The sequence below is a fragment of the Aptenodytes forsteri genome, unplaced genomic scaffold (assembly GCF_000699145.1).
Source record: "Aptenodytes forsteri isolate BGI_AS27 unplaced genomic scaffold, ASM69914v1 Scaffold200, whole genome shotgun sequence".
NCBI classification, from domain to species: domain Eukaryota; kingdom Metazoa; phylum Chordata; class Aves; order Sphenisciformes; family Spheniscidae; genus Aptenodytes; species Aptenodytes forsteri.
In genome coordinates this window covers 1,362,872-1,386,804 of record NW_008796187.1, presented here as the reverse complement: position 1 = coordinate 1,386,804, position 23,933 = coordinate 1,362,872, and the positions used below count along the sequence as shown (strand labels likewise).

At 37.5% G+C, this 23,933-nt stretch overlaps 1 protein-coding gene across 1 annotated transcript in view; it reads left to right on the top strand.

The window, feature by feature from the left end:
- ANOS1 (anosmin 1) overlaps positions 1-19,781 on the top strand; it is a 169,364-nt gene extending 149,583 nt beyond the window's left edge. Inside the window, exons 10-14 of the mRNA XM_009287845.2 lie at positions 12,022-12,116; positions 14,280-14,451; positions 15,701-15,921; positions 18,670-18,811; positions 19,508-19,781. Coding sequence (XP_009286120.1) covers positions 12,022-12,116; positions 14,280-14,451; positions 15,701-15,921; positions 18,670-18,811; positions 19,508-19,566 — 689 coding nt within the window. The 3' untranslated portion in view covers positions 19,567-19,781. The remainder of the gene's footprint in view (positions 1-12,021; positions 12,117-14,279; positions 14,452-15,700; positions 15,922-18,669; positions 18,812-19,507) is intronic.
- The last annotated feature ends 4,152 nt before the right edge of the window (positions 19,782-23,933 follow it).

The following is a 23,933-nucleotide window of genomic DNA, read 5'->3' as shown; positions in this document are numbered from 1 at the left end:
AAATAGAAAGCTGCCACGAATGCTTTTAAAACCAGATCTTAGGAAAACAAAATTAACTTTCACTTAGTTCAGGGAGATAAATGAAGTGACTGTATGTGCTGACTCTTTGTTTGCAATAAGGTATTTCATATGGCAGGTTTGAAAGCTTTCCCCATGTTATCCTATGTTCCTTTCTCACGGAACTAGTGCCATTGAAGCTGATGAAACCCTTCAATGCCAGTTGGATTTTCTAGCTGTTATTGTAAAGAATTCCGCAGTAGTTGCTTAACGCTAAGGAATTATTTAGTTTAGTACTAACTGTTGCGCTAGGAAGATCAGTGTTTGAGCAGCTGGCCATTTTCTAATTATAGATATTTAAGCAGTAAAATATTTGTACTTGAAGGTATTACTGTCATCCAGATGGTTCTTTCAACGAGAAGACCTCGCTGTTAATTATAGTGAAGTATCCACCAATATATTTCCCTCATATTTCTATGTGAATACAGAGACATTGGCTCAGCAGAGGCTGATTGTGTGGGTACATGTAATGTGCATTTGTATTTAGGGATTTAATTAGTAAAGCTGGCCCCAAGCACAGGAATCTTTGACTAGATCAACTCTTTAGAAATTCACCAGTAGACATCGCATAATTTTGCTTTTCCACATGTGCTACAGCTGACAGATGCCTGTATCCTATGGGCTTCCCCAGTATCCTGCCTGGGGAGGTAGGTGATGCTGTCAGCTTTAACTGTTGTGGGAAATTATTCCAGAGTTAAAAGAATATCCTGTCAGAAGTATCCTCTGTTTGATTCCTACTCCTCCCTAACTTTGTCTTACATAGGCCTAATGTAGTTCCAGGAATAAAATTTTTGTTATCCCACTGCTGTTTTTTAAAATCTTTTTGCCTTTTTGCTGCCTGGAGAGACTGAAAAGGGGAGCCACTGACCATCTCCAGTTGTACTTTATAAACTGACTACAGGTCTTGGACTATTTGGTTTATGTCCAAATGTGACATGCTAACAATACTGAAAATGTTGCTGGTGGGAGTCATGAAAAATGTCAATAATACAATTTGGTAGAACAGATGGTGTGCAACTTCTCAAATAGTATGCAATTGATTAGTGGGACAAATAGTAAAGTTTTAAAATCACATTTACAATAGGGGTAACCTCAGTGGCATCTCCCCTGCAAATGGGACAATATTTGGGAGTCTTTTCAAAGGCACAGTTTACTGCATTTCTTCATGTTTCCACAGGAACAACAGAAAACCATTACTGAATGCCTTTCACTTGCTTCCAAACCTCCGTACCTTTCAGGGTAGGTGGTTAAAGCTCTTGGCGTGAGAGACTTAAGGGCAAGTCTGTCCAACGATTAGTCCCAGGAATGTAGTTGGAACTGATTCAAAGTCTGCCAGGAAATCAAATATCAGAAGCCAAATCAGAACTGCTCGCTGTGGCCCCAGAGCTCAGACAGCACAGAAGACTCATTTTGCTTAGCAGGCACCCACTGATGTCTGCTGAAGGCAGATTGTGGCTGTACTGGACTGGTTTGGTCCAGAACATTCATCAAACTAGTTCTAACACTTTGTATGGTTGATCCACTTATTGCTTCATTTTAAAATTTACATAGTGTACGCTGTTCACAAGCCCTCAGTATGATCTGAATCATACTCCAGGACACCTTTAATAATTGTGAAAGTCTATTTAATTTGACTTAATTTATTCATTTAAAAGAAGTCCTTTTATTCTTAAACTTAATAACTGAATACATATTTAAGCTTGATTTCTTTTGAACTTACATTAAAAGATCAAATAGAAATGTAATTGCAAATTACCTGATCCATGAGTGCAATCCAAAGATAGACCATCATTATGTGGGATGAGTACCTGCGGTCAGATTGCAGATACACATTCAATATTGCATTGTGAAATCATTTATCAAGACTTAACTCACTTCAAGGCATTGAAAAAGTTAACTGGCCAGCTAATAGATAAACTCTTACCTGATTTTTAATTCTTCAGGAAAAAATACGTTTTCAAAAACATCATCTTTATGTTCCTTCAATAATATCTGTCTGCCCAGTACACAGTTTTCTACATTTCTTGTTACTTCTTGAGTATTACCACAACCTATGAAGTTAATTATTTTAACAACAAATACAGAAATTTATATGTATGCATATATATATAATGTCACTAAGATTGTCAGTGGCGATGTCTGTTGTTAGGCAGTCTGAATAACTGAGGAATAAAATGGCAAGCTTTTTACCATCCAATTCTTCCCCTCCTTTCCCCAAACTGTATCACTAGGTCACATTCAGTCAAAGCTTTGCCTTATATGCTTACACTATCATACCTGGAGCAATCCTACCATTCCTACTGTGAGTAAAAAGATACTGAGGTACTGCAGTTTAGCAAGATACCTTTCATCATCTATGAGGTAATAACTGCTCACGAGTGCTCTCTTAGCCTGCCTAAGTTCTGAAGTAAAATATTTAGCTTATGATCCAGAGAAGGCTAAACTATCAGCAGCGAGTCATCATGCTCATGGTGAAGGTGGTTTAAACTAACAAGTGTCCTCTTGTAAATTGGGTCAATTTTACTCCACATGCCTCTTTTTAACCTGTATTGTTTAATTAGCCCAGTTTATAAGGTGGCCATAAAACCAGTTGCATAAACACTACAGACAGGGAAGGAAACTGGACTATTTGAATGAGTAGCTACAGTTGGGGGGAAAGACACTAAAAAAGGGTATCTGACACTGAAATTATAATCTAAATTTAAAGATGTTACATGTATGCAGCTGATGAATAATGAGTTCTTAAACGCCAGTTGCTTATTACTCCTGTGACCATAAACTGAATATAAAAATATCAATAGTAGTCTAGACCAAAGGTCCATCCCACCATTTTGTCAGCGGCCAAAAGCAAATCCAAAGGAACATAAGAATAGGGCAAGCGCGTAATGATACTTCTGCAGATTACTGTCCCAGCTTCAGACAGCTTCTAGTTCATGGGATTTCCTGAGCCCAGTGTGATTCCATTGTTTTTATTCACTTTTGATGCATTTCTCTTCCATGACAATATCCAGTGTCCCATCAGGGTCACATAAATTTTGGGCATCTGAAACATCCTGGGGTTATGGGGTTCCAGAGTTTTAAGTGCTTGTTCTACGAAGAACCACATTTTTTATTTGTTTTGAAGCCACTTCTTCTAGCTTCATTTGAATACTAATTCTTACATTGGAGACACAGAAAACAGTCAAGCTCTGTGCACCCTGCCTGTACGCACATGATTTTATAGATATTTAACCTGCTTTTGCTCTGTTCTTCTTCTCGTAGACTCAGTAGTCTTAAACTGCAGGTTTAGAAACTGCGTATTAGTGCCATTAACTTTATGAATAACAGTTTAGCAAAGCAATATCCTGATATGGCATGCCATGATGAATGCCATGAAAGTCCAGTTTTGGAACTTGATGGTGCATTGGACACGCTTGCAAACCCACCCATACGGCTTTTGCATAGGGTATGAGAGAGGAGGGAGCAGCAGGTGCATCTCTGCATCTCCTCCCACTGTGGAGTTAAGGGTAAGCTGGGTCTGTACCCTGACTCTGGAATTAGGAAGGACTCCCAGATTACGTACCCTCAATATAGCCTCCCCACCTAAATTAATGTCCAGATTTGTCAAAGTTACACAGAAGGCTAAAGTTGATGATAGAGTACCTAGTGACATTTTCAGTAGATATATAACCATAGCGACCCTTGGACTTGATTTTTTTTTTTTTAATTAAATTCAGTTTTGGGATGCTTAGATACCTTTGAAAATCTGGCTATGAGGGAGTAATGTAGGAAGCTTCTATTCAGGCTACAAGCAGCTATTGTGAGACTTGGAGCTTACAAGAGGCAAATTTTCTTGTAATAGAAAACCAGAGTGAGATACTGTTGAACCCACTTTATATAGGATGTTGTGTGTGGGAAAAGAAGTGAGGGTAGAGGTAATCCGGCTTAGAGATGATCCCAAACTTAAATCCTTCAATATAAACAACTTTAAACCTTGAGGCTTCCTAGGTCTAGATATGGACACAAATACTGCAGCTCAGGCCTGTCTTTAAATTACACACTAATTGTTAATATAATTTTTGGAAAGGCTTATCATTGTATTATACAAAGAATGTGTTCTGTAGAAAGTAAGTTTGTTTTAAATGGCATAATGTGAGAGACAAAATCTTTGTGATTTAAATGATATTGCTTATATTCCAAGTAAGAGCAGGAAACAGTAGAGTTTGCCTTGTTAGCAAGTGTTTATTGAATGAAGTTTAAATGTCAGCTGAGGGTTTTGGTGTTTATTTTAATCATACTGCTTGAATAGGTGATTATTAAAAAGTTCTTTTTCTCAGAGGTGTCACGAATACCATGAATTTCATAACCAAACATTTGACACTTTGGTTTTTTTTTTTCCTTTTTTTTTATACCACCGGGTGAATCAATGCACAGGCAGCTAAAGAGCCAGAGCTGTTTTCATTTCATTTTTTTAAGAGACCTTACCCAAAATGCCTGATATGGAACACATCAACAACATAGTTTTTACAGGGAAAAGAGGAGTGCAGAGGGGCTTGCAATGCATTAACGCATCAATGCAGCATTTTATCATTAGTTGAAGGTAAATTGTGTTTACCTGTGTATCCTAAGAGTGATAACTCACTTTGCATTTGCTAAACTACCACAAGTAAAATAACACTTGTTATTCTATCTTTATTTCTTGTCCTATCATTAGCTTCAGATTTCAAATGTTGGCAAGAAACGGCATGATTCAGAGAGGCATAGAACAGCTCGTGAACCAATATGTGAAGAAATAAATAAGTGTTATGATCAAGTACTGACTGAGATCATGTTTTGCTTCTCTGCAGTACGCTGAAGTATTCCTTCTCAAACTGTTCTTCAGTCGTGCTGTTATTACAATGCAATAAATACCACGTGGATCACTTTATACTAATTGTGTCTTCAAAACTGAAGCAACTAGTGGTAAATAACACTGCTTCATTTGTTCACTTGGATTTTGCCGGTATTTAAGCCTTCCCTGCATATTTTTCAGGACCTCTTCAGAAACTGAGTTTTAGCAGAAAAAGTGTTTATGGAAACTTGCATATTGCAGAACTCTGTGTTGGCATGGAAAAGAATGGTGGCCTGATAACCAGATGAACGCAAGCCTGACAGAGCAGAAGACACTTCGTTATATTCTATCTATCTCAACTATTTGCATAATAGTTCCTGGTGTGGAAATACAGGCAGGTTCTGCTGCAGAGCAAACACTGCTGCTCATCCTTCTGCCGAAATGGTGGGCTGGAGGCAGTGCTGTGTGGTATTAGATCCACAGCTGTAAAGGTGTATCAGGGCTTGCATACTTGGAGGAGATAGGGCAGGAACATTTCTTCAGGAAGCCTTTGACTTGTACACATCTTTGGGCACTTCAGAGGTAATAAAATATTTTTCTTTATGCAAGGCATCATAAATTTCACCATTTACCATGGTTACTTTTACATTCACCATAGCACAGCTTAACCATTCAATACAATGGATAAATAATTTTTGTCCTGGATGGTGTGTTGTTTGACACAGGATTTATACAGAGCTCCCCAAAATCATACTATAACTTTGCCGCAGAAACAATTAATCAGGTGTGTAGATACTGAGACATGCAATTCATGTGCCCTGAGCAGATTCTGCCCTGTGCTGTGATATTAAATATAATCTTTACCCCTCGCTATAGCCTATTTTTTAGAGCAGTAATGCTGCAAGACATATGATCCAGAAAGGAAATTATTTAATTTTGATATATTTACTTCTTCTTATTAGTCTAAGACAATCAAAGACGTGTTCAAGACCGTCTTTTAACTATAGTTTGTATGGTCATTAGTGTCTTGATCTTGGTGGGTACTAAACTTTCTGGCCTGATCCATTAGCTACTTCTAACTATTGAAGTCAACACGACTGTTCGTATGCTTAAGTGCTTTGTTGAATCAGGGCCAGAGTGCTCAGAAGCTTGTAAGATCAACCCCCCAGTATGAGAAGAAAAACAGAAACCATTTGGCCAGTCACAAATAATCATTGCAGTTTGCTGTATGAAATACCAGATTTAACAATATATAATAAATCCAAGGGTTTAGCTACATGCAGAACAAATTCTTTCAGTAATTTTCTTACTGAATAGCTTCACAGAAATTTCAGTCTCCTTGTGGCATTCTGTTTGACGAAAGGTTAGGTTTGAATGAAGACAGCAGGTTTACATATGGCTAATTATCTTCCAAACTTTGATAACAACTCCTTTTGACACACAGTTACCATATTAATTATATGTATATATTTTGGACGGAGTCAGTTTGCTGAGGTAACTTGACAAAAAATACAGAACACCATTTCCTTTTTTACTGAAATACTCATTCAACATATGCTTGTTATTTATATTAAATTAATGCTTTTATGCTGCCAAGTAAAGGTTTTTATATAGGTATGTCTTATTTTATAATCTTTACTTTTTATCATATTTTATTCTAATGGGAAAATCTATCAGACACTGCTTGTTAATTACTTCAAATCCTGCCACGATACAGAAATCAGCTTGATGTTACTGTGTTTATTGATGTCAGACATTTTTATTGTCATAAACCTTAATTTCAGCTGCTGTTGTTGAACATGTCTGCTCTGAAATCTTGTTTCCCAGCAAATCCCATTTGATTTTTCTTTCTAATAAATTTTTGTAATTTGGTTGCCTGCACAATAGTGCTGTCACAGCTGGCATTAATCGGCATTTTTATACCAAATTGTAGAGACCCATCATTCCAACAACCACCCACCAAACAGAACAACATAAAATTCTAGAGCTGAAATACTTTTACAGCAGAGACCGTTATCATTATCACCGCTTGCCAGGGGTGGAACAGAGGTAAGGAGCCATGAAGCGCTTTGCCTAAAGACCTCCAGCAAACCAGTGGCAGAACTAGCTCCAGTTCCCAAAACAGTCTGCTGCAATTTTCTTGCTGTAGATCGCAGGAATACAAAGAAATACATACCTCTTAAATCTGTTTACCTGGTCTCCTGGAGTGATAGTAGGTTGTTGTCGTATTGGTGGCGTTGGGTCGTGTGAACAAACTTCACTGCTGTTCCTGCCTATGCTATGCCAGTTTTCTAGCTACAAAGCAGACTTCAGTTCCTCATGATTGTCAAGTTGGCACCCTTCTGCAACAATAAATGTAATATAAAGCAGAAAAAATATTTCAGGCAAAGAAAGGAGCTGTCTGCAGTAGCATGGTAGAAAAAAAGAAACCACATTAGATGAAATTGTTCACATGGCTGGCAGTAATGGAAATGTACAGCAGAACAGAAATGTGGAAAATGTTGGCAAAGATGGGGAAAGGAGATTACTTTTTTATTTAGTTTATTTTCAATAAATTGTAGAACTATTTAAACCAGAAATTCCAGCTAGGAAAAGTTGCAGAGTTACCTGGCATTGTGTTGGGTGATTTTTCTGAATGGGTCTCGAGCTTCAAATTCAGAGGGGAGATGATGAGATTTAGCAAATGTAGAATGTAGGCCTAGGGTATGCCTACCAAGCATCGTGCAGCCATGACTTAGGATGTGTTGCAGTACTTTAAGCTAAACTTTTCAATCTAAGATGCTTAAATTGTGCATACGATGTATTTGGCATTGGCATTAATGAGATTTTGAGCTGCTTTTACAGCTTAAAGCTACAGCATAAATGTGCATTTCCCCCAAAAAAATCTGAAATATATTTATTTATTTTAATTGGAATGGAACTAAAGAGTTTAGGTTGGGGAGGGGGAGAAAGAAGATAAATCTGATGAAGAACATCTTCATAAACACAATTGATAGAGAGAGCGCTTTGTGGAGATACTCATGTGGAGTTAAAGGCTTTTTTGAGTGAGACATAGGAGGGAGGGGATCAAAACAGACATCTTTTCAACGTGCTTTAGAGCATCCCCTGGTCAATACATTTCGAGTTAGACATTTAAGATTTCTGTCCAACAAAGTTGGCTGCATACCCTTGTTCAGTAAAACAGCTAAGCGTATGTGGAATTTTAAGAACATGCTCATGTGATGTCTGTATAGGAATGTTTTCTTAAGGCTAGGAACTAATTTTATACTTCAGAAAATTTACTTTAAAAATCATAGCCAAAATAATTACCACTAGCTATTAGTTTATTTGGGAGGATTAGTTTTGTGCAACTGTCTGAAACATCAAGAAATCTTTAGCTTGAGCAGCTGAAGGTCATGTCCATGACAGTAACTTTACAGGGATTTTTAAATGTAATTTTTCTGGTTTGCTTTTTATTTTTTAATTTTTTTTTTCTTTTTAAAGAAACTTGAGAATAAAAGTAATTGTTTGAATAAGCTGTCTGCTGTAACAGTCCTTTAAGAAGTTCTTAACTGATTATTATGTTGACTAATTTAACAAGCTCAGAGCTGCTCGAACGAGTGCTAGCACTTAGTATGTCCTTCAAGTTCAGTGTTTCTATACAAATATTTTGAGTTCTGGGAAAGATGAATGCTTGCTGTTTGTGCAAGCGTCAGTCTTTTTAGTGTTAAATGGTATACTTTCTAACCATGAGAACAATGATGTTATAAAGCTTCATAAAGACTTAGAATTCAAAGTACAGGATCAAGAAAACTCCAAACTATTACGAAGGAGATTGATTATACACAAAAAAGGCTTTATAATGTGACATATGAAATATCAGGGAGCCAGACTGAAGGAGTCCAGCAGTTTCTTTTCAGTGTTATGTACCTATTCTAGAAGGGATAGCAGAGCTTTCTGATAAAAATGGCCAAAATCAGTCCCATTAGATACTGGATATTCTGTTAATATTAACTACTCAAATGACTTTTCAGACAAAGATGTGGCTGTGGGTTATGATGTATTAACTTCAGCTGGGCTTAATTCAGAACCATTAGCTTTGGTGGTAGTGGCTGACATTGAGCTAGACCGCAGCTTGCATCACTTGTCCAGTACCTACCACTGAGTTTGTAATGGACAGCTGAAAACAAAAATCTAAATAAAATTATAGTAGTGATCTCACGAGGAGAATGTATATTGCTGAAAGAAGGCGGGGAGAAGCTTTTCTTTTGCACGTGCTGTAAACACAAAATCAGATGTATAATGTTGCATAAAAACGAAACTCTAGAGCCATAAGCTTTATGAGTAACTTTATAAAACAAATGCATGTCTTCATCATTTTTTTGAAGCCTCTTATGTGGCTTTTTAGATCATTCCATACATCTTGTCTCCTTTTGCTTTTAAAAAATTTAAAGATAATTTCTAAACCAGTCTTGTTATTTAGTATGCATACACATACACTTTGAGGTTTTCATGCTTCTAGCTGAATTTAATCACAAAATGTCCCACCTTTGCCTATTTTTAAAAAAGTTTCTGTCTCAAGTAGGAGCTACTTCCCTATTATATTTCAGTTTTGCAACCCAAATTACTCAGGCTTTAGGCCCTGACAGGATAGATTTTTTTTAAAAGGAGAAAATTGTTTTTATTGTTGTCAATTGTTTTTACATTCTTCTTTTTAACAAAAATCAATTAACATGCTTTTGTTCAAATCTTTTAGATAATAGCAATCACAAAGGTGGAGATGAGAACTGAAGAAGTTTTAGTCTTGAAAGTAAAAGTTTAGGGAAGTCAAAAAGGCCTGTTGTAATGAAAAGTTTTGGATGAACTTAGCTGGTGCTGTCCTGATGCATTCCAGTTTATAGCAGCTGATGTACTTTTATATATGTATGCAAAAACTTTTTGAAATAACTTTAATTGCATACTGAAAAGAAAGAAAATCCTGTCTTTTCAATATAGGTTGTTATCAGAATACCAGATGTGGGAACTATCAAATACAAGATTCATTTGTTCATTTTGTTTCAATGAAAAAAATTGAAATTATGTTTATTAAAATACTTCATCCTACATTTACAGTCCAAGTTGATAGGAAGTGAAATAACAATTTTTTTTAACCTCTTCCTGATTTTCTAGCTCAAATAGATAGGTTATCAGAAACCACAGCTGTTTACAAATGGGTTACTAAGGGTTTCCTAATGCAGGAGAGGAGAAGTAGGAAGGAAGAAAAGAACTGCCTGAGAGCAGAAGCTCACATAAGGAATAGAGGCGGAGCTGCAATAAAATCTAAACAGAATTCTACTGTGCCAGGAGCTGGAAATAACAAATACCTTGGGTTACAACCTCTTTAATTACATTTCTGAACAGAGGCTTAGTAAACCTCTACACTGGTGTATCTGGATGCTGAGCTGTTGTAAGCTCTTGATGCTTGGGATTTATCTTTCCCCAGTTGCCCATGTAGTGATATTCAGTGACCTACCTGAGGTATGTGTCTTAACCAGTTCTTGACGGCTGGATAATGGCAAGGCCTAATTGGCTTGGATAATCTCTAGCAAAGAGAGAGCAATTTATGTATGGATTGCAAGTGGAAGTTATTATAAGTGAAAATAGCCAATCTGTAGCTTTACAAAGAGCAGTCCACCTTACATGCAGAGAGTTTCAAATAATAAGTTGTGATTATCAGATAATATACAATCAATAACAGATTCACTGTGGTTAATTGGCACAGAGTGTACATCATTAATGTAGCAGCACAAAGTTTTCAGGTCCCAAGAAGCTAGGTGTTTTGTTTGTTTCTCCCAGGAGAGGGGTGCAAGCAGGTGATAGGCAATAATTGAGTGAACTGGAAGAGATGAAATCAGATGAAACCTACTTACAAAGGCATTGTGAGTTTGTGTCTTCATCCAATAGGCACTTCAAGTGGGAAAGCTCAGCAACTAAGAGGCAAGTGAAAGCACATCTATTTCTTTCTTTATTTTTAAAGGAGAGGGAATGATCATAAGGCAGCAAGTTATTTCTTTGTAGACTTCTTTTTGAAAAAAAAATGTTGGGTTTCGAAAGAAACCACACAAATAATTAGCATACATGGTGTTATGAAGATAGCTGCTGCAAAAATCTATTTCAAGGAGCTTCTAATTGGGTTTTTTTACCAGAATACCATTTGAGCTAGTTTCAGACACTACTTATTTTTTCTTTAGTTTACAATCCTTCCCTTCTGCATCCAAATTGCTCATAGCAGTCTAATGCCAGATCAGCCCTTAAGGCATCAAAGATATTTGTTTTCCCTCCTGAAACCCACAATCAGGCACTTGGCACTAGTGGCTATGTCATACCAAGCTAATTAATAATAACAGACATAATATTGCACCCCCTCTATAAAGGTAGAGGAGAACTAAATCCAGAAAAATGACAGAATGTATGTGCACTACCTGATGAGCTTTTCTTCTTTTGTCTAATTCTTTATTCCCCTTGTTTTGCTTCCTTATGCAATCACTATTAGACAGGAAGCTAGAAGAACTGGAAATTGGTTGAAAGCTTATACTATTGATACTGCGGCAAGTTTTGTCATTGATTTAAATGGGAGCAAACTCAAGCCTTTGGTATTACTCCTAAGAGTCAAGACTAGAATTTTATTTGCACAGATACTGAACAGGTCTTACGATGGATTCTGAAAGGAGAAAGCTCAGGCATTTACAGACGTTTTCACATGTCTTCAGGCACAGATTTCTCAAGCAGTGCCAGGCAGCAGTATTGCAATGCTCTGACAATATAAACAGTCACAGGCAGTTGACACAAAGTCATTTCCATCATTTGCAGGATGTTCAGAAGTAGCAGCATCGAGATTTTCGTTTTCAGGCACAAATTAAATGCTTGATTTTTTAAAAGATGTAAGCAGTATATGCTTACATATCTGAAAATGCCAATTCACTATTTTTAAAGTTATCTCCATTAGCTGATATAAGGTTTAAATTACGTAAGTGTATAATATTTTCCCCACTCTGTTGAAGGATGCGTAGGAACTGAGGAACTACCAGCTCTGCGATACTTAAAACTCCTTCTATTTTTATCCAGAGAAGCCAGAAAAGTTGCAATGGTGAAAGTATAATTATAAATGTCTTTTCCTCTCTTTTTATACCATTTAGATCTCAGCATGAATCAATTCCAAGTCCACTGGTTACTGGAGTCCTGTGCACACAATGACACCAAAGGACTTGGGAAAGTAACTGAGCTGACTTACGTAAGTCTCCGTCCAGCCTTCTGCTTGACTCTGAATAGCTTCTAAGCAGCAAGAGAAAGGATGGTTCTGTAACATAACACAGTATGCTTTATACCGTGTTTCATAGATAAGTAAGAATGTTTCTTTTTTATGTTCCTCTTTGGCAAAAGATAAAAATGATGCATCATCTGGACTGTTTTGTTTGGTGGGTTTTGGTTTTTTTTTTTTAAATCCACACTAGGCTAAAATCTTTTTTTTTTTTGTCGGTGTTATTCAGAAAGCAAGAGCAGGCAAACAAATTTCTTAGCTAAGTACTTATATATTTCTACAGCTCATAGAGCATGAAGCTTTATCTACAATTCATACTGTAGGACTCTAGCACCGTGCAAATACTGAACAGTAATAATAGTAATTAATAAACTAGGTTTTCTTTTAGACATGCAGGTGGGTTTCACAACCCTGAGGAGAATAATAGAATAAGAAAAAAGGACCGTAGGTGAAAAATATTCGACATTAAATCTGGAAGTCAGATAGATATCAGATAAGGAAAAAAGCTCTATGTAAGTACATGTCAGCCCAAATATATATCGTAGTGGCATTTCTTCGTACTCAATTTGTTTGCAATCTGGTGTCATCCATCTCTGTAACGCATTATTTGAACAACACAGTAATGCGATTGGTACATCACAATTGATTTAGTGGGTTATGGAGAATGGAAGAAATCACAATTCACCTTTCCTTCTTGCCCTGACCTGTACTACTGGATCAATTCGGTGGAGTTAATGGCACGTAAAAGTAGAGTAAATCAAAAGACATAATTTCTCATACAGAAGGCTGTTAGCTTGTAAGATTTACTGCTTCATGGGGTCAGCAAAGCAAATATTAGAGATCGATTAAAAAAATGATTGTGACATAATGTAATGATCAGTCCCAATATTTCAAGTTATGCACACTGAAGATAGGAGAAAGTTAACATTTAAGAAGTTTATTTCCACTAGAGGTCAGGAATGACTCTTTGTACATCTGCCCAAATGCATTGTGGTATTAGTTCATTTATTTCCTCTCAATCATCTTACAGTAATTGGTCCAATCTACTGTGGGAAACTCTGTGTTTCTTTTGAGGAAGAAAATAATTACAAGCAAACAGAAGAAGGTTGATGCTACAAAAGGTTTGGTACTGAATATGATAGGTCAAGGTAGATAAAGGCCTTACGTTTCCAGTGTTGAGCATTTAGGCCCTGTCACAATAACTAAAACTAGTCCTGTCACAATTTTAAGCAGAAGTCAAGCCTATTAGAGCACTCTCCCGGCAGGCGGAAGGCGGGGAGCCAAGTCCATTCTCAGCCCAATCTCTATGTCCCGTCGAAAATGACCTTCCAAGTGAAGGTTAGACTAATCCAGTTTGGGATTAGGAAAAAGAGGGAGTCATGCAGAAGAACGCTGGAAATTATTGATTTGGAAGGGAAGTAAAGATCTAAAAGGCAGTGAAAGACTTTTGACCTTAGCCAGTAAGGTATGCTTTTCTCATATATGATTTGTGCTAAAGCTTTCAGGCTGTGATTTTCAAAATTACTTTTGACAACAGTAAGAATTTAGCAGGACACTTAGACTTTGTGTAAAGTTTTCTTCTCCAATCATTGTCTTTAAACAGAGAATTGTGCTTTGTAGTTCAGCTGTGGAGCTTTTCTTCCTGATAAGAAGGTAGAAGTAGTTAATGTACTAAAGCTGAAAAAATAATGCCATTGCTGTACTTTGAATGTGCTTTTAAAAAGTTAAATGTAGATGAAGCCTGTCATTTACAGCAGTTTAACTCAGCTTTCTTTCATTTATTTAATTTGATTAGTATTTACATCCTCACATTGCTACCCCCATTGCCATCATGTCAGAGAGACTGTTCTAAATGTTAGAAGCCAGTTGCTTTGATGCAGCGTGGTGAAGGAACTCTGTAGAATTGAAGGACATATCCAAATACCATGCTAATATATTTTGCTACTGAAAATAATCATAACATAGGCAATGTTTGCTTTGTTCTCTGAGTAAAAGCCATGTTGGCATGTGTTAAGCATATCAGGACAATATTTTATTGGACAAAACTTTTCATCTTCTGCCAACCTAATTTTTCAATTTCTATTTTTTTTTCTAGAGGTCTGTTTGCAGCATGTGATCTTCTTGTTTTTCTTCTAGGAAAACTACATGATTCTGAAGGATCTGTCATTTTCATGCAAATATAAAGTAACTGTTTTGCCTGCAAAATCTAAAGGTCGTTATAAAGCTGAGAGTATTTTCTTTGTTACCCCACCTTGCTCTGCATTTAAAGAAAAAAACCACAAGCACATTAATTGTCCTGCTGAAGGAGGTAAGGCATGATCTAGAGAAGTAGCCAAATAGTTTCACATGCATTTATAATCACAAAAAAAAAAAGTCTTTAAGAGCAATTCTAAAATGGGAAATGAAAGATTCATAACAAATAAAAATATGACTAATGCTTATGAGAAAAAACAACTAAAATACAGAGCAGTATAGATTTTGGCTACCATGTTACTATTTTGTCAATAAGGTGATAATTTTAGTGGCTTTTTTTTTAAAAAAAAATGACATTTGTTATTACAGAGTTTTTATTTTTGTAAGGAGGAACGGTTTCCCAGTTATATTCATTATAATGACAGATGATAACTGTAAACATAATTATGCTGGCATGACCCATCTTTTGAATGTTTTGCTACTGATTCAAGCTGCTTTTTCAGTTTGATTTTGTTTAGGTTAATTCTGCTCTCAATTAACAAATAAAGGCACTCTTATACCTTTTACAGTGTTGCCATGATGGTAGGTATAGCTAGAGGGTTACAGAAAATTTCAGAATCATGGAGATGTTGGTTGGTAAGGACCTCTGGGGTCAGCTAGTCCAGCCGCCCGCTTGAAGCAGGGCTGTTTGTCAGCACTAGGTCAGGTCAGCCGTGGCTTTGCACAGCCAAGTCTGGAAACATCTCTCTTCAGCCAGAGGGTGACCCTCTCACTTTGAGTCCCTGCTGTCCCCACGGGTACTCCCGTGCTTTGTGTCCTGCTGGCCATCATTGCCATTTCCTGACCGCCCCTCTTGGCAGTTTCCAGCATTACAACCTTATTCCTGGGCTACTGCAACTCAGGCATATGTTTCCCCTAATCAGAGTGCCCCTATTAACTTGTACTACAGTTTTAGAGCATTAATTTTACTTTTTGCCTGCATCATGGAGTTCTGTGCTATCCTGTGGGTTTTCTTGTGGTCCCAAAATTGGAAACTGGAGCTTAGGCATTCTGAAATACAGAGGAGCAGCAGAATGGTTGCCTGTGAATGAAGCACTTATGCCTTTACATGCCATAGGCTTTCCTTTCTGTCGCCTGCAGCTGACAGTATTTGATTTGAAGTTTAAATTTGGCACAAAATGCCAAGAGAATATATCAAAGACAGACTTTGGTTCACAGTGAAAATGCGATGGCAGAAAGCTGTCAGGATCCTGGGTAACACCAGAAAGAGAGCTCTGTCTGACCTTGATTTGTGGAACAATATGAACATTATTGAACATTATCTCTCAAAGTTTAGCTTATCTTTTTGCTTTCCAAATTTATAGTGCCAGTTCTACCCAAAGTGTTGGCCAAACCCGAGAATCTATCTGCGTCTTTCATTGTCCAGGAAGGTAACATCACTGGTCATTTTTCCTGGAAGATATCTAAGGCAGACCTTCACCAGCCCATGACAGGGTTTCAAGTCACTTGGGCAGAAGTAACCACAGAAAGCCGGCAGAACAGCTTACCCAACAGCATCATTTCGCAGTCGCAGATACTGCCAGCAGTAAGTTGTTTGTTACTTTCCTTTGCTAGCGGCTTCATAAGTGTGTGTGTATGTGGCCTATTTTTAATGTTTAGTGGTGCTGCAGATGTCACACATAGCGTTCTCTGGCTCTGCAGGCAAATTGGAGCAGGAAGTGCTTAATTTTTCCTCCTTGCTGGAGAAACAAAGCACAGCTACTCTTCTTGATGACACATCAAACATTTTAATGTTCACAATTGTCAAATTAGCAACCATTGTCTGAGAAATGCCTGAAGGGAGGAAAAGATCATCTGTGTGGTAATAGTTTTTATTTTCTTTTGATGATCAGGCTGTTCAACTTGGCGGTTACTATAGTTTTACTAATTATTTGGTGTCCAAGTCGATGGATTTAAGAGAATTTTCTCTTCGAGTCATTCATTGCTCTAAGAAAAATAAAAATCACTTCCCCCTCTGCCAATACGCACCATTGTCCAGCAGACAAATAATTAAAGGGTAACTAGGTTTCACTGTTTATTGAAAGTGTGAGAATTAACAATTTGAATTCTTCCCCCTATTTGCTTTAAGGTGGCCTTTGCTATTTCAGTTCCTCCTCTGGCAGAGGCAGGTGAAGAGCACTTCATTCAGACTCTGTTGCCAGATCCACCAAAGTCAACAAAAGGGCTTAAGCAGCTGGCCTTGATCCAAAGTCAGCTAACAATGTTGGGAGTCTCTCCATTCACTTCAGGGAAGTGGGTCAAGGCAATTGTGTCTAGAGCAGAGCTGACTGAAAATCTTTTCACAACATTCGTTTCATCAAAGAATGCGTAAAATGTTTTGTTGGACACATCTTACATTCAACACGTTTCCACAAATCCAAGGCAAGGTTCTCACCGTTCTGTCTTAATTCCTAGTGGACTGACCTAAGGCTAGGGCACCCGTGTTTCAAAGCCTGTTGTTTTGGGAGAGAGCAACAAAGTTGACCGCGGATGCTCTAAAACTATGGGGCAAGCTACCACGCAGCGTGCAGAGCTGTTTTGTTGCAGCTTAATACAGACTTGGTGTGATCTGCACCAATTCACTCAAAGCTCGACCCACAGTCCAGAGCGGAATCACGGTGCAGATACAGCCGTGGTCTCTTCAGCAAGCCATGTTGCAAGATTACCTGAAGTGGTTACTCAGTCACAGACCTTTGGCTGCAAACAGCCACTTTAGCACAATGATAAGCAAAGTTACAGACCATGAGATGTTACTTTTCACTTCAGTTTTCATCTCTTTTTTTAGGAGCGGGCATACGTTTTATTCAGAATTTCTATTCCTTTTTTTAAGCTTTTGGTCCAGTTAGGTCTGAAATATAGATAAAGTTTTATTTAAAACACTCCTTTGCATTGTGTTATGCTTTAATTTTTTATCTTTGTTTTCCTCTGTTTTCACTACTGTAGAGTCTGGAGATTCCTTTTATTTAATTATCTATCACTATATGTACCTCTCTGTCCATTTATGGCAACTGGTTAAGAAAACTCTGGTTTGAGCTGAAACAGTATCTCCTACCTCTCAGAAACCACCAGAATGCAGGGTATTTTATGGTGAGGATCATTCATTCATTCTCATTGGTAGCCTCTGACTGATAAAAAATTAATATTTACACAGTGGAGGCTGAAACCCACAGGTCCCAACTGCCGGAGGAGTGCCTGAATGAGCAGCGTGAGTGTATGAGTGCAATGTAGGCACTCCTCTCTCTCCCCGACCCGTTCAGTATGTTACACGAGGTGGAACAGCTTCAGCAAGGTCTATTAAGAGCAGCCCCATCTCAGAAAATGCGCTAATTTGGCAGTAAAACTACACATTTCCCCCTACCTTTTCTCTCTCTCTTTTCCCCTTTACTGTCTGCTCTGGCAGCAACAGCAGATTTTCAGTTATTCCCACAGCCCGCCTAGGTCCCCCTGCATGGTGCTGGGTGCAGTGCCAGCCAGGGAAACTTGCCCTGCAAATTCCTGGCTGGCCCAGCCTGGCTGGTTGCAGGAGCACACTGTGCCCGCACTGCTGGTGTCACTGCCCAGCTGTCCCCTTCCTGGGACTGGTCCTTTTCAGCTTGGAATAAGGTGAATCAGGACTTCTGATCCCTTAATGCCCTTCAGTCTTTAGTTAGATGTATTCCCATTTGGGAGCATTTATAAACTTACTCTGAAATTATTTTTCACAGGTGTAAGTGACCATGCAAGGTATGGAGCAGTGAAAATTGAGGGCATCATGCCAAAAACGGGACTAAGAATAGAAGGGCAGCTTCTCATGGTGTAATTGGGACAAATATGCTGAAATCTGCATAACCACCCTTATTTTCACTAGCTGCAGCAGGGGGCCAGACGTGCGAATTGCCATGAATTAATTTACCAATTAGTGGAATTCACAGACAGATCCAAAATAAAAACAAGTTTACATAATGAACATGTTTGTTTATTAAAAAGAATGATTAGGAAGTTAATTTTATTGGGTTTTCAGTGATGAACACATCATCCATTTTCAAGAACACTAAGGAACAACTTGGACCTCTTACACATGAAACCGTAACATTGTGGTAAAAAAGTATGCTCAAAGGCAATGGCAAGCAAAAAATTCAGAACAAACCCTCTCAACAAAGTGATGCATACGTTAAATCCTTTTAACAGAATTCTAAGAAAATAATCTGTGGATGCTGAGTGACAGAACCTGTTTAAACCACTGCTTTCTGTGAGTAGATCAACTATGTTTTATTTTTAGATGCTCTGAAAATTAACGCGATTTATTTATTTTCAGGATCATTATGTACTTACCGTGCCCAATTTGAGGCCATCGATGCTGTACCGCTTGGAAGTTCAAGTGCTGACGACTGGTGGGGAAGGGCCAGCTACAATAAAATCGTTCCGAACACCCGACCTTCCTCCATTTTCACCCCACAGTAAGTAGTACCCCATTTTGACATGTGGTTACGTGTTACAGAACTTCAGTCCTCCACATGTAAACAGTTAGCTTGGGCCTTAGAGTCTTTATTGGTTACAGTAGCATTCCATGAATTTAAGATGCATGAAAATACTGTTTTTTCCCCCCCGTAACTGTCCATCAGCAATGATGGAAGCAAATGCAGTCTTTCTCTCACTCAGTTTCTGTGGTCTGACATTTGCCATTCATTCCACCACAGCTCTTTGGCTTATGCCTATAGCACCTGGGATTCAAAGATGGTCTGTCCTCCAAGTACTGCCTAGGCCTGGGATTGCTTAGCTTTCAAGATTAGATTTTTCTGGGTGCATTCAGTCCAGCATGGCTAGAGCCTGATCATATCTCTAAAGCAGTGCAGAACTCTTAATGGCCATTTCCAGCATTTTATAAGTTTCTGAAAAGTACAGCTCAATGTTGCGAAGCTCAACAAAAAGTATAATGAATTAGTCCAAGATTCATCTGCTTGAATCCTTTTGTCCTTTCACAGTCACTAAAGTTGTCTGGACTGGACATGCACATAGTTGTCGGCCCAGGCAGTTCACTTACAAGCTGAAGGATTGCAAGCTGAAGGCTTCACGAAGACTTTTTAGTACGGATAAATGATAGCGTTACATATTCAGGGTTTGATATGTGCATATTTTCCTACTCTTTTGTTTAGGACCTCATCTGAAACAACTTCATCCACATCACTACAAGGCACCCCCAGAGAAATATTAGACTGTTTCAGATGATTATGCAAATAACTGAGAGACAAACTGAGCTCCCAAATGGAGGCTAGGAAAAGGCACATCTGTAGGAGCAATGAACACAGTTTTCCAGTGGAAGTCACCATCCTGTACGATTTGTATCTACTTCTCTGTAGTTTAGCCATGACGAATTGTATTTGCACCAAGGCCAGGATGAAACATACAGCAAGTATCATTTCAGTACCACCACTATTCAACAAACTGAAGATCGCATCCAACTCAACGCCTGTGAGAAAATCAAAAATGCGTTCATTATAATGTTTTTGTATTTCTGTGTTTAAAGTAGATTGAAACGGTGCAGTGTATACAGCTTTTTCTCTTAGTGACTTCAACATTAATATTTGCAAGGTTGTCCCGTGATGTATACGTACTTTTGAACACCGAAGGCCACGTTCTTATCAGCGTGTTTAATGATCTATTTTACTTAAAGCTCTGCCTGTCACCAGTTTAAGCCCTAGTGTATTTTGCTATTAAAGATCTCCAGATGTCTGAAATAAGGACATAAGTAAAATAAATACCAGTAGCAGAAACCCTAAAATAGTCAGTATTTAATAATTGCAGTATCACCACAGAGGAGAATGACGATACATTTGTATCAACCATCTGTTCTGAAATGGTAATGTTTTAGCATGTAGATCTTGTATTAACATAGTTAATAGCTAAAAAATATGCAGGGTAGATGTACCATTGTAAAGAAACAAATGGCAAATAACAGAATTGTTGAAAATCTATGGCAATTAATACAATTAATTGATAGGGCTTGGAAGAATGACTTTTAAAATCCCACTTACAATTTTTTCATATATAATATTTCAAGGTATAATAATATCTTGAAATGAAACACCAATTTTCTAGTTAAAAATCTGCATAGTTAACATGAACATTTTAGAAATTGAAATTCTGAGGCACGTTTATTATTCAAGTAGCCGTAGAGCTACTTTTTGGCTTTGGCTTTTGATGCATGTATCTCTTTTCCCTGTGGATCTTTTGAACAGAAGGATGGATGTATTGGCTCCATGCTATTCTGCTTACAGAAAGAATTATGTGACAATATTCTGGCATCTGGAAAACATTGGCTTATAGTTTATTTGAATGCATTTTTCAAATTTAGACAGAAGGGTGCCCTTTTTAACCATAAGGGAATTCATATTGCCTTATTGTGCAATATAAACTGTCTAGAATAATTTGCCACACAGAGAGACATCCTTCCATAGTAAACAGAAACTGCTTGGATTTATTATCGAGAGGGTGGAAAGTATCTGCCAATAAACGTCCATACAAATACTCATAATCAGCTTCTCATGTTCAAGATGTTCAAAGTGCTCCTGCATTCTTTGGCACAGTTTCCATTGCTCCCTGAACCATCATATGATGAGGCTTAGTAGTCAAACTTGACAAGGTGGCCACATTTTCTACCAGCAGATGCTAAAGACTCACCTGTCCTTCTTATTTGCCTGAGATATTCAGTGAGAGGAGCTCAGACATCAGTGCTAAATATATTTTCCTTCTCCTGATGACAAACAGTTTTGGGGAAGGCAAATATGGAGAAAAGAAATACATACCTGAAACTGAGGATCAGAGTTATGTTTATCATAGTAGAGCATTCACAAAGTATTCAAATACAGTTTGTCTATACTGAAATTTATAGCTTTTTGTTCCATGGAGGTTGATACCACAAGGAGTGAAGGAAACTGAATTAATTTCTGATCATTTGCTCATTCCAGTTTTCCTACATTTCTACCTTCGGTTTTAAAGGGCTCTTTTTTGCCATTCTCTTTCTGCTTTGCTTGTTGTCTTTTTTCATATGCACTCAGTGACCAAGAACTTTTCCAGAAAATTTCTATTGCTACATGGTTTGGGCCTTTAACAGTAGTTTTAAAAATGTTAAAGGCTATGGTGCTTTTAATTCCTTCCTCTATCACTCTGTCATCTCCCCTTTTCCAAAATACATTAGCAAATAAACAGATGAACTCTTCTTCAGCTTTGCTTGTTGTCTTTTTTCATATGCACTCAGTGACCAAGAACTTTTCCAGAAAATTTCTATTGCTACATGGTTTGGGCCTTTAACAGTAGTTTTAAAAATGTTAAAGGCTATGGTGCTTTTAATTCCTTCCTCTATCACTCTGTCATCTCCCCTTTTCCAAAATACATTAGCAAATAAACAGACGAACTCTTCTTCATAAAATCTGTAGTATAAAGGTTTATTTTCAATTTTGGAAGAAGGCCAGAGTCTCAGAGACTTTTGTCAGGATGGAAATGTTTCATGTGTACAAGTCTTTACAAAGAAAACACAATTTGAATCAGACCAGCGTGCAGCACTGCTTTGACATTTAGATTGCACAGGGCATCGGTAAAACTAGAAGTGATCTCCGTGGTGTTTGCTGAGAGGAGGAGTCAGCGGGATCAGGGAAAGTAATTACCCCAGGCTTCTCTGAAAACTTCTGTACAAACCTTTCAATCACAGTCTATTCTAGTTATGCTGGAGCAAATCTGTAGTGACTTGATTAATGTTAATGAAATTATGTTTCATTTATAGTGACATGGTAAAGCATAGAACATGGATGTCGGTCTTTATTACAATGATGCCAAATCTGGCTTGGACATAAACTGGAAGTTAGTAACCCTGAGCGATCATACCCTTAGTCTTGGTTTCTGAGGGGGAGCCTCATTCTTCTGAAATGAATCAAAGTGGTTACTGTTTGCTGATGCCAGTCTCTTTGAAGCATTCAACTTTTAAAAATAACAATGTACTTTTGAAGAGCATGGAGGGGTTTTCCCTTTTAAAGTAGATTCTGGATATAAAAAAAAAAAGTTGATAGAGTAGAATTGTATTGAACAAGCGTATTATATAGAGTCCACTAAGATGTAAATTATTTTTTTCCTTCTACAAATCAGCTTATCAACTCACCTTTAAAGTCACCCTCCAAATCAAAAATGAAAAATACAAGGTCAACAAAGCTCACACATGGATGTTAAATTTCCAACTGTGAGTGACTTCCTGATTATTCTTTGAATTTAGCAGTATAGATTTGAAGTTGTTGGTGCCTAATTCATAAAGCCTTGTTTGCTGAATTGTACAGGGTATTGTCCTAATTTACTAGCCTAAGTCACATTAAACATTTAATTCAGCAATAGAGTTGTAATTCACTACTTGATTCGCTAGTTAAAGATTTATTTTCTCTAATGATGTTGTGTAATACAGAGTTAATATAGACATTGGGATGTTTTTAGATACTCTGCACCTTTACACTAATGTATTATTTGCTATGTATGATTCTGATGGTTTTGACAGATGACTTCAGGATGCATTTTGTTTATCTTTATTTCTTAAAGGAGAATTATAAGATTATGCCGTTTTTGCTAACTGCTTTGTGAAGTGGACTTTTTTTTTGTTCATCGGTAATTTTTGTTTAAGAGAATGGTTTGTTCTTGTTATCTCTTTTTTGACCATTTCTGAATTGTTTATAGAGCAGGAGAAATTCAAATAAGACAGAGCTTGTGATGTACTACTATGTGTATCATCCTGAATATTCATTAAGAATATAGCTCACAGACAATAAATAAGAGGTCTGACTTCTGAAATGCTGAACATCCTCAACTTAGTGGCTTCAGAAAGAGCTGAGGACATGGTGTGGCAATGCTAACATTGACATTAATGTTTGGCATGGTCACACACAAAATCAAAGAAATACTCATTGCTAATGTGAATGGGAATTTTACCGTTGGCATTAGCAGAACTGTATAGAAACCTAAATACTGAGTCAATTTATTCCACAATACTTTCATCTCCATGCTCCCAGCTGGAGTCAGGGAGAGTTTCAGATAAGCAGGCCCTGATTCAGGAAGGTATGCAGAAGAGGAAACTTCCATATGCACAAAAGAAGTCAGTGGGATGGAAGTAAACCTAAGAATGAGCTTTAGTGATGTCTCGAATAAAGCATGGATGTCAAAATTTTCTTGAATACTGTCTTAAATGAGGGCCTTATAGAACAAAGTATGGAACCCAGGCAGTTCTAAATTCCGTGTACAACACCATAAAAAAAAATATTTTTGTTCTGTGTATATGTAAATGTAGTTGTGATATTGACTTATTTATTAATTCATTTTCTTATACTATGTGCCAAGTATGTTCCTACCCTTTTGATCAGTACCTGTGAACATCAATTACTAAGAATAATGTTATGCAAACTTGTGCATTGTAACCAGGAATATGATGCTAATAAGCTGTTGCATGTAGTTTTAAAAAATTAAGAAAACCCTTTATTTAAAAAATGTAAATGAATACCTGCAGATGTTGATGATTATATATGGTTTTGCATGCCAAAACTCATTGTTCAG